The sequence below is a fragment of the Ornithorhynchus anatinus genome, chromosome 5, assembly GCF_004115215.2.
Source record: "Ornithorhynchus anatinus isolate Pmale09 chromosome 5, mOrnAna1.pri.v4, whole genome shotgun sequence".
NCBI lineage: Eukaryota > Metazoa > Chordata > Mammalia > Monotremata > Ornithorhynchidae > Ornithorhynchus > Ornithorhynchus anatinus.
The window spans coordinates 50,078,861-50,093,277 of NC_041732.1; the positions used below are offsets into that span (position 1 = coordinate 50,078,861).

General features: G+C 45.0%; 1 protein-coding gene across 3 annotated transcripts in view; it reads right to left on the minus strand.

Annotated features, from left to right (window-relative positions):
• Window positions 1-9,977: 9,977 nt before the first annotated feature.
• Window positions 9,978-14,417, minus strand: part of TLN2 (talin 2) — a 488,673-nt gene continuing 484,233 nt past the window's right edge. For all 3 annotated transcript variants that reach the window (XM_029064739.2, XM_029064741.2, XM_029064740.2), the window contains 4 exons: window positions 12,830-12,892; window positions 12,549-12,731; window positions 11,613-11,738; window positions 9,978-10,586 (listed from right to left, as the gene is read on the minus strand). In XM_029064739.2, coding sequence (XP_028920572.1) covers window positions 10,458-10,586; window positions 11,613-11,738; window positions 12,549-12,731; window positions 12,830-12,892 — 501 coding nt within the window. In that variant the 3' untranslated portion in view covers window positions 9,978-10,457. The remainder of the gene's footprint in view (window positions 10,587-11,612; window positions 11,739-12,548; window positions 12,732-12,829; window positions 12,893-14,417) is intronic.

Here is a 14,417-nt window from a genome sequence, read left to right on the forward strand (position 1 = left end):
TCCCATCTTTAAAGGTCTCCTAGATTCCCACCTCCTTGGGGAAGCATTCCATGATTAATATCATCCAAATATTACCTCAGCACTCATATATTCACAGTCTCTTATAATCCATACACTTTGACTTAAATAGCCTCAATTATTCACCTATATTTCCATTTTCCTTTTCCTCCTATTTGGAAAGAATTCTGTGGATCTCCCGTTGGCCTTTTAAACTCCTTAAGGGAGCATGGGTTTTATTTCCATTTTACCTTTGTACTCGGTTTGTTCTCAAGGAATATGATTATCTGATTGAAATGATCAACTGGGGTTAGACTTTATAACTGTTTTGGCTACTCATCCTTGAAAGGGGTGGAGGGGCTCATCCCAAGATGGGAGTGGGAGGGATGCAACACCCTCAAATGACCACAAAATTGGCTCCCACCTGAAGAATGTTTATGCTTACTTCATTTGTTTACTCAACAGCCTTGGGTTCTGTTTTGACACGCCTGATATGTAAATGACATTAAATTTGACATGTGAGCGTGGGGGAGAGATCCTCACTGGGAAAGCAGGCTTAGATGCCTTCAGCAGTGTGTGTGTGTGTGTGTGTGGGAGCCAGGGACAACAGACAAGCTTGGCCTTAGCTTTCTCCCACTGCCCCTGAATGCTTCCTCACTCTTGCTTGAGTTTCAAGGCCCCTCCTCTGAGATTTGCTGCAGTGATGACGGAAGACTTCAAAAACCACTGTTTGAAGTATATTTTTGGTGAATGGCAGGAAACATTGAAAGAGATGTAGCGGGCATGGGAAAGTGACAGTAACCTTGGAATCTAATTATCCCAGGTTGACAGAGAACTAAAAGATCGAACTCTACAATGACCCTATAACACCTAATATCAATCAAGACAGCAAATACCCATCCCCACTTTCTGCCAGGCCACAGCATGGCCTGGTGGAAAGAGCAAAGGCCTGGGAGGCTGAGGACCTGGGGTCTAATCCTGGCTCCACCACTTGTCTGCTGTGTGACCTAGGATGCCAACTACCCTTTGCCTCGGTTTCCTCATCTGTAAAAGTGGGGATTAAATTTTATACACTCCTAGACTGTGGGCCCCATATGTGACATGGACTGTGTCCAAACCAGTAACCTTGTATCTACCCTGTGTTTAGAACAGTGTTCGGCACATAGTAAATACTTGACAAACATAATAATGATAATAATAATAATGATAATAATAATGACCCACCCAAACCTTTTGATGATCCTAGGAAAACTTCAACCCTGACTTAATATTATAACTAATAATCATAACAACTGAGGTATTTGTTAAGGATTACTAGGAGTCAAGTACTGTGCTAAGTGCTGGGGTACATGCAAGATAGTCAGATGGGACAAAATGCCTCTCCCACACAGGTCTCACAATCTAGTGGAGCAGGGAATCTAAACCTCAGTTTATAGATGGGGAAACCAAGGCCCAGAAAAGTTAAGTGACTTATTCAAAGTCACACAAAAGGCCTGTGGAAGAGCTGGGACTAGAACTTGGGTCTCCTGGCTCTAAGCCTCATGCCCTTTCCACTAGGCCATGTTGCTTCTCTATATTCTCACTCATTTCTTTAAAATAAAACACCAGCTCCAAATAGGTGTATGAACAAATTAATCACTGCACGACTACCATCAAACTAAGCCATAAAAGTCAGGTGGGGTCACTTGGCTGGCACTGCACAGCTGCAGTGGTTGGGTGATAGGAGAACTCCAACATTGTGGGTCCAAATTCCCCTTGTTGAGGAATTTGGGACCATAAAATTCCCCAGCACCACATGGTTCTCCAACACAGTTCTCTGTGTGTGTGTGACTATGTGTGCATGTGGAGGAGGGTGTTCTGATCTACATAGACTGCCAGGGCTTTGTCCGAGCAACTAAAGTCATCCCACTTTCTCCTTTGATAGTGCCAGGCCGAGGAAAAACGAGAGCCTTGTCTAAAATGAAAAGACTGAAGCAATAGCAGCCTTGGCACGTCTGGATGGGAATGAGGCAAGAAGGCCCAAAGCCACACTATCACAATCGAAACTTGGCTCAGGACATCCATCCTGTCTGTCGGGCAGGAACTGTAAGCAATCTATCCATGGTGGAACCTCAACAGGTCTGAGCCAGTCCCGGAAAATCGGATGCTGTCATCCAAAGAAAGCTAGCTGTATTTTTTGGCACCGGTTATCAGCACTCACGTTCCAAATACAGGCATCCCTTCACTGGTCAGGTTTCAGGGGAAGAATGCATATTTTGATTTCCATGCATTAAAGAAAATTAAAGCATGGAATCAGGGCCAGAGAAGTCACACAAAAGGCAAAAGAAAGTACACCAACCTGAAAAACAAGAGATGATCCAGAGGGCTGGATAGCCCTCAGAGCATACGTTTACAGTCCCGAGTGCTTAGTACAGTGCTCTGCACACAGTAAGCGCTCAACAAATACGATTGAATGAATATCCTGAAACTAGGTTGCTTCCCCTATCTGAAATTTATTCTAATGTCTGCCTCTCCCTTTAGACTTTAAGTTCCTTGCAGGTAGGGATCATGTCTCTTTACCCTACTGTACTCTCCCTAGCTCTTACAGTGGAAGCATTTAATAAACACCACTGACTGACTGATTGGGGTTCCCAATCTTGGAACACTTCAGTGAGAAGCAGCATGGCCTAGTGGAGATACCATGGGCCTGAGACTCCGAAGGACCTGGGTTCAAATCCTTTATCTGCCATGAGCAAGTCACCAACTTCTCTGGGCTTCAGTTCCCTCACCTGTAAAATGGGGTTTAAGACTGTGTGCCCCATGTGGGACAGGGATTGGGTCCAACTTGAATATCTCGTATCTACTCCAGCACTTAGTACAGTGCCTGTCACATAGTAAGCGTTTAAAAATACCAAAACAAACAAGCAAAAAAACCTACTTCCACTGCACCTCCATTTGGGACAGTGAGAGAAGCCCCAAGTTCTTATGAATGAGCTCAAAACGGCACTCTGTTGGTGAAAGAAAAAGTTGAAACTTTCCACTGTTATTTTATTGAAAACCCAACTTTTAATTACGAGAAGGCAAGATCTTTTAAAGATCTTTACATCTCAAAAAGCAGTGAGAAGTCAGGAACGAATCAGCAGCACTCAGTTGCCATGGGGAACTTTGTACGTTCCCCTTCCTCCTTCCAACCTGCCACCGAGAAGAAACATTAGGTTGCAAGACTGATTCCAGAAATCAGGGGCTGACAACAGGAGCGGTCCCTGACACGGCCGAGGGCCCAGGGCACCATTAGAGCATTAACTGTGATTCTTAGGCAGCGTTGTCTATAGCATCCAGAGGAATAAAGAATAATTTTAGATCAAATGTAGTCTACTCTGAGGTGATCCTGTCCCCCTAGCAGAAATTTCCACTTCATGAACTCTTTGATTCCCAGGTTTACAGACACACGTTTTATGTAGAGAGCCAGTATTTTATTTTTTTTTAAAAAAAGGGTCTGTTCCCAACTTCCTCTCCTTACCGTTTGAGAAGTCATTTCGTTTGGAAGTCTAAAGTGTTCTCGGCACCTTTTTAATAGTATTTGTTAAGCGCTTATTATATGCCAGGCACTGTACTAAGCGTTGCGGTAGACAAAAACTGATCTTACTGGACACAGTCCAAGTCCCACACTGGATTCGGAGTCTTAATCTCCATTTTACCGATGAGGTAACTGAGGCACAGAGAAGTGAAGTGACTTGTTCCAGGTAACACAGCAGACAAGTGACAGAGTGAGGATTAGAACTCAGTTCCACCTGACTACTAGACCCGTTCTCTGTCCACTATGCCAAACTGTTTCTTATGGAGATCCATCCTTAGGAGATAAATCACTTTCTCTCTCTCACACACATACACACACACTCACCCTCAACAAAACCCTCACCCTCACGTATACAAACCCTCTCTCTTTCCAGGCCCCAACTCACACACAATTTCATTCCTTCAAAAGTTTATTTTTGGTAAATACAAAAAAATAATTTCCGTGGCCAGATAAATAGCATACAGAGAATGCGATACGGTGGCCAAGTTACTCCTGCTGACTCCGGGTTCTCAAGCTTAACGAGAGAGAGGAGATGCTCAGTGAGCCCCCACCCAACCCACGTACCCTGGCACCAAGACATTCCCACATTTGAGCAGTGAAAACCTGGACGATCCTCAAGGGGTTGGGGTGGGAAAGACTCACTTCAAGACAAAGAGCAACTTTCATTTAGAAAACAAACAAAAAATCCACTCTCTCTCTCTTTTTAAAAGAACATGTAGCCCATTCCTAACTACTTGCAATGAAACATATTCCTATACTAAGAAGGCTGGATGTTTGACCAGGTAAAGGGAGGTACTCTCCTCACAGACCCCAGAGCATTCTGTCACAAGCTTGCAAATGGCTCCTACAGGGAACCCAGTGGATAGTAGAACAAAGCAACTTCAGAGCCGGAGGAGCCGAGCTTGGCTTAGAGACGAGGCTGGGGAGATAGAATCGCTTTCTGAGGTGTGGTAATCCAGTTGGTCCAGGTCCGGTTTTGACATCCAAATTGAATTCTCTTTGTTGCTGAAGACGGGTGGCAATGGAAAGCAGTAGCAGGCAGGTGTTCAAACTTGATCTATTTATGTCCCGTTGAAAGATAACTTGGATTAAGTGCCCGAGGGAAGAACATTTGGTCATAAGTAGTCACCAGAGCAGCTGAGTTCAGCAAATCCATGTTTCACTTCTAGCCTCAGTCCATGATGGCAGAAGAGTAGCCCATCAGGAAGGAGAGTCAGTATCTTCCACCACTGGCTTCAGTCTTCGGTAATTACAGCTTTAACTAGACTGTAAGCTCATTGTGGGTAGGGGACATGGATGCTAGATCTGTATTGTACTCTCTCAAGTGCTTAGTACAGTGCTCTGAACACAGTAAGTACTCAGTAAATACCACTGACTGACATCCACTGCCATTAAGCGCAGCAGTACATTACAAGCAGGCAGTAGCCAACATCCCCTGAATGCAGGGAATCTTCCCTCAAGAAAGAACAGATGGGTTGAGCCCAGCATTTCAACTCAATTACAGCCGGTGCCAGGAACTCTGACTATGAGGAACAAAGATTTTTCAACCCTCACATCCAATTTCTATATCTCAACCGCAAGTATTTCATCTTTGGGGAAATCTAGCTACACCTAACTTTACTCTTTACTTTTGGATAAATTTTCAAGGTCCCAGAGCAATCATATAGCTAGATCTATCACGAATGCAGGCGTTGCATTTTTGACACAGAACCACATTTAGGAAAACTAATGCTGGCATATTTCACCTATCCTGATGCCACACCTATACACAAAACCGTTTCTCCTGACATGGCATTCTGCCTTATCCAAAACAGGCTCACATCATCGGAAGCACATTCCCTAATCCTCTTGTGGCATCCTAACCAAAACACGTTATGAAAACAGAGCTAAGCCTCCAGACAGTTCTCCTGTCAGCTGTGATTTCACTATGTGATTCCCTGGGGAATCAGGGAATGCTGTTCCGACAAAGTGCATTTATCAGGATAGAGTGTGATAAGACATCAAAATGGTTGTGAACACAACCATGCACTAATCACGATGCAGATGCTACAAGACAGACTTTCCTTAACATGAGGTTCATCAAGAAAGCAACTACTGCCTTACAGGACAACTGACTGTATTTTGATGCAAGATAAGTGCGAAAAGTTCTTAGCATCATAAGAGGAAAAACCATCACCCATATCAGTAGGTGATTGAGTTGGCACCCAAAGGGCATTTATAAGACCTCTGCTTTGAGACTTGAGTCTGGAAACTGAAGTTTTCCAGACTACGAACCAGAACAAACTGAACTGACAACATTGGCTAACAATTTTTCTTCAAAAACAGAAGATAAGTGGGTCAAAGTCAGGGGATCTGTGTTCTAATCCTGGCTTTTCCACTTCTCTGCTGGATGACTTTGGGTAAGTTACTTAACTTCTGTGGGCCTGAGTTACCTCATCTGTGAAATGGGGATTAAGACGGTGAGCCCTATGTGGGATGGTGCCTGTGTCCAACCTGATTATCTTTTATCTTCTCCAATGCTTAGTACAGTGCTTGACACTCAGTAAGCCTTAACAAATTACCCTTGCCAACTTGAAAAAAAAAATTCATTCAGTCATATTTATTGAGCGCTGTGTGCAAAACACTGTACTAAGTGCTTAGGAGAATATGATATAAAAATAAACAGACATATTCCCTGCCCACAGTGAGCTAATCGGAATAATCTGAAATCAGATAAATCCTGGGGTGACCCTAGAATTCTTTGAATTTACTACTACTCTGGAGTATATCGGAGGTGGATAATGCTGGTTGCAGACATCTTAAATGAGACAAAATTGTGAACTGCCTCTGCTCTCATTCCCCTCCCTGCCTAGAATCACTACTTTGGTATTTGCAGAAGCAAAACACCAATTAGCATTCCTAGCTGTTTATTTTCATGAGTTGTAAATCCCTATATTCCACCAGAGTACACTCAACCACTTACAGAACTGAGATCCAGTTCCAAAGCCCAGTTTACTGGCTACTACCAGCTGCCCCTAAATACCTTCAATTCCATCCAACTGCCCATTCCAAATCGTAACAATCCATTTGTTCCAGATACAAAAGGATCCTGCTGTACCGTTGCTCACTGCTTTGTGATTCTGGATCCGCTGCAGGTCTGGAATGGCCCCCCTACACCCGCCCCTGCTCTAGCTTCCCACCACTTCCTAAGCATTTATGTGTTTATATCACAGCAGAAGCTCTGGAGACCTTGGGTAGAAAACCATCAGCAGGTTAAGCATGATGAAGCAGGTTAGCACGGTGCCCCCTAATCACAGAGATGGAAGTGGGGAGTGGTGTGGCCGAGGAAAGTCTAGTGGGTGGAGAGGGTGCCTGAAGATCTTAAGCAATCAATGGTCGTTATTGAGAGCTTACCGTTTGCAGAGCACTGTACTAAGCACCTGGGAAAGTACAACAGAGTTGGTATCCATGCCCAGATGATGGTTTAACTGAGGGGCCTACCACCAGGCAACAGACACATCTAACACTGGCATTTAATGGGATTTCGCTGAGCTATGAAGTTAGCCATATGAGGTATCCCTACTGAAACAAATCACTCATTACCCTATTCAAAAGGTTAGGAAAGGTCTTAGCTTACCTACTCAACAGCAGAGGTCAGTTTCTTAACTATTTCATTTCCTATTTTGAGCACCAGAGATGAAGGAAAATTTAGAGGGGTAAAAAAGAAATAATATCATTAGCTTCTGGCTTCTGACATTCACATTACTCCTTTCATTTAATAAAAACCTATCCGATGGGAAGAAGCAAATAAAAATAATGATGGTATTTCTTAAGCGTTTACTATGTACCAAGCACTGTGCTCAGCACTCTCTCCGGTTCAAAACAAACCCAACTTTCAGAGTCTGCATTCAGTGGACAATTTTGCCTCTCTGGAGCTCTATCAAGACCTTCCTTTTCAGGTTGCTTTGCAAAAACAGGTGGTTTAGATCAAGCGTGACTCCCATACAATCTATAAGGGTCTGAAGTAGAGAATTAAAAGTCATCAGCCAAAAGCACAGGCCCATCTTTCTCAGAAACCTATTGACTTTAGCAAGAGGAACAAACTCTCTCAGAACTGACCAAGGAGTTACATTTAGGTAGAAACAGTTAGGTGGTAATCACCCTCCCAGCACACCCGCAGAAAAGATGAAACAATTCCGATTTTTTAACATAAGACTATTCAGGTAAGTACAGTTTTTCCATGATTCCTGTTTTCCCCAGGTGTTTTAGTTAGACTGCGCCAGCACAACTGTGAACTTTGTCCAGGGGTGCAGTGGGATGCAGTGAGGGAAGGAACAGTTGTGTCCAAGTTTGCAGTGTCGGACCTGGAGTAATACAATGCAAATTTTCCTCAGCATTGGGTTCTGAGACAATGTACCCCTCTGTTATAGGAGAACTGATTGCCTGTGTCTAGCAATAAGGTTCAGATTGGCGAATTAACGTTTATAGTCTACCACAGGCTAAAATGAGATCAAAAAAGACAATAGCAACAGAATACCTTGATGATAGTTATATGTCCTACTCTCTTTCATATCCCTTACAGCTTCAAACAAGGAATTCCATGTCCCTCCCTGCCCTTGCCCCTCAGATCTTCTCAGGGCAATGCAGAAGCCACTTCAAACCATCCTTTACTCAGTGTTTTGCTTGGAAGTACAATGGCACCACGTCTTGGAGGAAAGATACACATGGCAACTCCTCTTTCCTCATACGATCAGAAGAAAGTCCGATTTAGGCACCAGAGTTCTTTCTGCCAGAAAATCTGAAATCAGGGTTCACCAACTGTTTTTTGCTTTTTTGTATTGTACTCCCCCAAGGGCTTTAGACAGTGCTTTGCACATGGTAATACTCAGTAAATCAATCAATGACATTTATTGAGCACTTACTATGTTCAGAGCACTGTACTAAGTGGTTGGGAGAGTACAATACTATTGAATGATTATCTGAGAATTCATGGTTACATCTGCTCTGTAATAATGCAGAATCCTGGAACAGACAGTGCCCCTTTAAAAAATTACTTGGACTCTAAACATTATACCCTATCTGTGATGGTCGACCGCTTCCCACAAACTTGCTGATATGTATTTTTAATACGGGAAACCTCTTCAAAAGGGGAAATTACCAATGGTAATTGCACATGGTGAGATTCCTCTGAAGTCAGCTGACCCGTATTTCAACAGCAGTGACAGCTGGGGGAAGAGTAGGAGCCTTGGGTGTCTGGCTCAAGTGGGATTTTCATTAGTAGGTGGAACATTCCAAGGGCCTAGAACACCAAGTTTCTCATCCTCTGATGGATTTTCCCAGTAGGCAGGAAGGCAGAGAGGCTAAAGAATGAGAGGGATTCTATGGATGGGGTTATTAAGCATTAGATGGGGTGCATGTGGTAGCTTTCTCTAGCCAACTGCTTCCAGATACCATGTCCCATGTTGCGCAGGGTGAAAAAAGCATGCCATCTCTACCACGTTGGAATTCTTCCCCATTCCTGCCCCTGCCAAATCACAGCCCTTCAGGAATGAAGAACAAGTAGAGTTCTTTAGAGGGAATAAGATCATCAGAGTGAGGAAGGAAAAGTGAACGAACCCATAAAGACTCCAGAGAGATGGGATCTTAAATGCTTAAGCCTTCTGGATTCCTAGTCCAGAAGAAGGGTTTTCAGGAGTTATGAATCATTTCTTTCAGTATTTGAATTGCACAATAGGACACCTGGGAAAAAGAAATCCTTCCGGGAAAACAGTAGTTCTGAAATTGGGATAGAGAGAGGAAGTACTGAGTGATTAGTTCATTCTGGCAATGAGGGCAGATGTGGGGCCTGGTAGTGAGAGCACGGGATGCGGTCAGAGACCCGATCTTGAGTTCCTGCCATGGCCATGCTGTGTGACTCTGAAGAATTCACTCAACCTCTCTGTGCCACAGTTTCCTCACTTAAAAAATACAGATGGATACCTGTTCTTCTTCTTTCATGTTGTAAGTTCAGTGTGGGACAGGAACTGTGCCTAATTTGATTAGTATCTACCCTAGTGTCACCCCAAGTGCTTGGCCCAGAGTAACTGATTACGTGACACTGTTATTAACCAGCAGAAATCTCTTTGCATGGACTAAAGAAGAGGGGGCTGTTCGAATGACTGAAGAACGGGAGTTTGAGGGTGATATGAAATCAGGATGGATCCCAGTAGCATGCTTTGTTACACCTTCCATTTACCAACACATTCACAGGGCTTCTGTCTCTTCACCTGCTAGAGTTCTGAAAAGAAGCCACTATACTTCCTGGACCGGTTCATCTTGTTCACAGACAAATCGGGGCCGGTCCTAGTACAAACCGAGGCGAAGACGATTCTTACCAAACCAGGCACAAGTCAGCTCTCAAACACAAATGGGGAACAGACACCAGCACCCCTCTAGGGGTCCACACTGATTTGTCTTTGTGGATTTATTTTTTTAAACTGTGCCGCCTCTACTCCCATCTGCTCCATAGTGGTAGATACCTGTGATAAGAATGCCTTCCCCAAACTCTTTTCCTATTCCCCAAACTCCTGGTAACAGGACAATGGAGGGGAGGGGGTAAGCAAAATCAAGTGTTAGGGAGCGACATAATACTGATTTTTTTTTCCTCTTCTGTAACAGTCTGTAAAATGAGAGTCCTTCTCTCCTGAGATACAGCGAGTCAGGGAAGGGGGCCAAAGGAGAGGAGGAGAGGAGGAATGGTGAACGAAATACTGTACCATGGGGACGACACAATCATGCGGCTTAGCTGAACAGATGAGAAAGAACGAACACACAGTGCCCTGGGCTCATCCAAAGCTATGACGGGCAGTTGTCTGGTGAACGCTTGGCCTAACAGGTCAGTCCTTCCCAGAGCATCCCCCTTAGCTCGTCACCACAGCCCTGGGGCTCAGCCCTCGTCCTCCCTCAGTTCTGTGGGGAGAAATTTGTACTGCTGCTGGCGGATTTGAGCCAGTTTTTTCCTCGCTTCTTCCAGTTCTCGCTCCTTCTTCAGCATTTCCTCCTGGGCAGCAATAATCTGGAAGGAAGAGTGACAAAAGAAAATGACGTCGAGCACCAGTTACTCAGCCACATCAGGTATAATTTAAGGCTTCCGCTGCGCTTTCTCCTCTTGGAAGGGCAAGCTGTATGCACTGGAACTCCCCTTTTAAAGTCACAACTTCTTAACTACCACTTGCTCCTGTCTGAGCACCCTCCCTGCTCAGCTTCTCCAAACCTCGCCCCTTCAAAGACCCTTTCAAAATCACCACCTCCACCAGGCCTCCCAGGATTGAGGCCACCTTCCCAGTTGTATCATTCTTTTAGTCGCTTCAGCACTATTTATTTCTCTTTTTTACAAAAGTTCACTGGTGCTTTATTTGTGTCTATTCTTACATTCTTGACATATTTAGTATCTTCCCCTTTGGATTGTGAGCACCTCAAGGGTAGAGATCACAGCTGTTTCTGTTTCTGTCCTTTCTCCCACTATGGCGCTGTTTACACTGGAAGTGCTCAAAAAATTGGTAGATACCCTTCCCGTTGCCAAAAAATTGTAGCTCACCAGGGAGATTCCTAGGCCTCTATCAAGCTACCTAAACTCCAGGTACTCCTGGGAATGATGGGAGAAAGAGAGAGAAAATGCTTGGCCAGAACAGGCTTTGGTCTCATTTCATCCTAGCCACCTCATCTCTGAACTTCAACAGCTGATAAAGCCATCAGCTTGTCTAAGGATTTATTTTGATGAATTACACCCAGTTATGCTAGTCTCCTGGCCCAGATAATAAGAAACAGGAGGCTCTTTCCCTGCTCATACTGTATCTCCTGACAGCTCCCCTCTACGGGCAAAGGCTGGCTCACTTTATAGGATCAGGAGATTGAGTCCCAGAAACTGACATCCAGAAACCTGAATAACCGAGGGAATAAAAAGGTAGAAGTGAGCGGGGGTGGGGGAACAGACATCCACATGGGCCATTTTACTCAGAGGATGCACAGCACACAGCACATATGGGGTGAAAGGAAAGGACAGAGTTTCCCCGGATATCATTCAAGGGATGTTGGAACGAACCTGTGCGATGCCTCCCACAAACTTTGTTTTCACCACTACATCGTCATCGTCGGCTTTGCCAAATGCTGCTTTCTGAGCTGCACGGACAAGGTTGTCTGATGCTCTTTTGACAGCATTCCCCGCAGCCTACAGGAAATGAAATATGAATCCAATTATCAATGACAGGGCTATGTGGGATAGGGAAAAGTAGACCAAGGCCTCCTCCTTAAGAAACAGTCTGTGAGTGAATTACCCTGAGAGCTCATTTTTCATCCACGCTATAGAAAAAAAAAAACCTCATTCCAATAAGAAGCACACAGGACCTTGAAATATTTTTTTGAAGAATTCTACGCCAGGCTTTGTGCTCCTATCTCTTCTTCAAGGACTGGGTGTTTTAGTCCTATCACTCCTGACCTCCTTAGACTTTTATGTGCTCAAACTTTTTAAGTTTAAAGTCTAGGTCAATCAATCAATCAATCAATCCTATTTGAGTGCTTACTGTGTGCAGAGCACTGTAGTAAATATAACAGAGTTGGTAGGCAAGTTCTCTGCCCAAACGAGCTTACAGTCCAGAGATCCCTGTTCCTTTGGGGGAACTTTAAAGGCCCAGGTAGGTTGTTACGGTCTTTTATTAAGCACTTGCTTAATAAAAAGCACTGGGCTAAGAGAAAAGGTAGATAACATGAAAATCAGATTCAGTCCCTGTCCCTCCTGGGCCCACAATCTACGAAACAGGGAGACTGGGTACTTTATTCCCATTTTGCAGATGAGGAGACTGATGCATAGAGAAGGCAAGTGATTTGTCTAAGGTCAAAAAAGTAGTCTGATATGAGAAGCAGGGCCTTTTGGCTTCCGCTCCCATGCTTCTTCCCCTAGTTGGCCTGGACATCATGTTAGTGATTTTCCTTAGCTACTTTTTCGCTCAGGGGAGGGTGTTGGCCTATCCAACACCATTACCTGCAACCGCCTCATGGCCTCTGAGTCTTGGTCAGCCTTCACTTTGCAGGCCACCAGCAGCTGGGCTGTAGAAGCTGCAACTTGCTTTGCGGAGGAGATGAGCTTTTCCTCGCTGGCGTGACCCTGGACGGATGCGTTGGCCGCCTCACACAGACTGCTGGTTGCAGCTGCCACCATTCGGGCCTACAAACCACAAACAGAAAAGTGACTGGAGGTTCCAGCCCGACCCAGAGAATGAGAACCAGAAACAGAAAGGCAGAGGGGAAAAGGAGATGACTCACAGCGGAAATAAGTCCCTGAGACCACTGTCCATCATCCACTGCGTTGGCAGGTATTGCGCCGACCTAGAAAAACAGTAGGGAAAGGAAATCAGAGGAAGGCTCCCAAATACCCTGGCCTGCCCGCTAGCCGTGAGCTCAGGGCCATTCTCTGAATCCAAAGAGAAAACTTCCCTGGAAGCAGCCTTTCTATTCCCACCATCCTAGACTGAAAAGGTCTCTCTCACAGAGGCCAGAAGCTAGTGGAGGAAGTTTGTCTTCAGGAGAGAGTATACCAGCTCATCCCATCCTACCTTCACTGGGAGAGCAGAGAGAGGAGAGAGCCCATAGTGACCTCATTGGAGCTGCCACTGATGGCATCGTGAAAGAGAAGATTGGGGAGAGTGCTCAGGAATGGCTTGGAAAAATTCCATTCTTCTGACAAGCTCTTTCCCAAGGAATAAGAGAAAGAAGCCTCTGCCAGGTCTTGGTTTTGCAGTGAAGCTTACAGAAGTGAGGTTCTTGAAGAGGAGGGGCTCCTGCCTCAGATTCAACCGACACACACTGAGTCTCAGAGTTCAGGGTGATAATCGATGAGACAAGCGGGCTTGGCTCAGATGGGCTGTGTTAAACCAGGTGGGACAAGCTGAGGATGGGGATGATATTTCTTGATTAAATGTTTTCTTCCTCTTAAAGTAGACTGAAGTTGTGCTTGTCAGAAATCAGTCACCTAAGGATGGAGCTATTGGAAGGAAGGCACTGATTATCCACCTGGGAAACCAAGTCACTGCTGCTCAGCCATGACTTAAAGCAGGTGCTTGGGAGAGGTTGCCAGCAGGACTAAGCAGAGTGTCATAGTGAATGTTTAAATGAAAATAACTCCAAGTAAGGTGCATGAGGATGAGGGTACCCGAAAACTGAGGATGGTAAATGACAGCAAATTCCAATTCCAGAATAGGTTTTTTATTTGGTATTATAATTGATTTCCTTGCCTGCCAATCTACCAGTAGTCCAGTTTAAACCAAAAGTGGGCAAGTACTTTGACACCCAAGGCACTTACTGCACTAAGTGCCTGTGGACTGGCCTATGGGGATGAGTGATGGGACGAGGGTGGGGTTGGGAGCAGGGTTCATCGGCCCCTTCTGACACCAACAGCTGTTTGCTGGGCCTGGGCCTGCTGTAGGTCCAGTCGCTGAATGTCGGATGCGTAGTAGTAGGGTGGCAGAAGTGACTGACCCCATCCGTGGCTGGAAAAGAACGAGGCAGGAGCCACCGGGAAGAGAGGAGGCTAGTTCTGAGTCTTAGTATAGTATACTGGGCCTGCGGCCTGGACCACATAGTTTGGTGGGTCTTCCTGAGGGCCAGATTTTGCCCATCCTGGACTCCAGCCCTCCACTTCCTGACTTTCTGGAACACAGACTTACAGTTCTGAATATGGATTTTTATAAATGGGAGTTATGGCTTTTGGAGCTCTAAACTTATTCTTCTAAAAACAACAGAGAGCAGAAGGCACCAGGAATCCTCTGGCAGAATAAGAGCAGTTGCTTTGTGGCAAGCAGCATAAAACAAGCAGGGGTCCTTACAGAGTGAGTCTCCAGGATAAATGTCTACA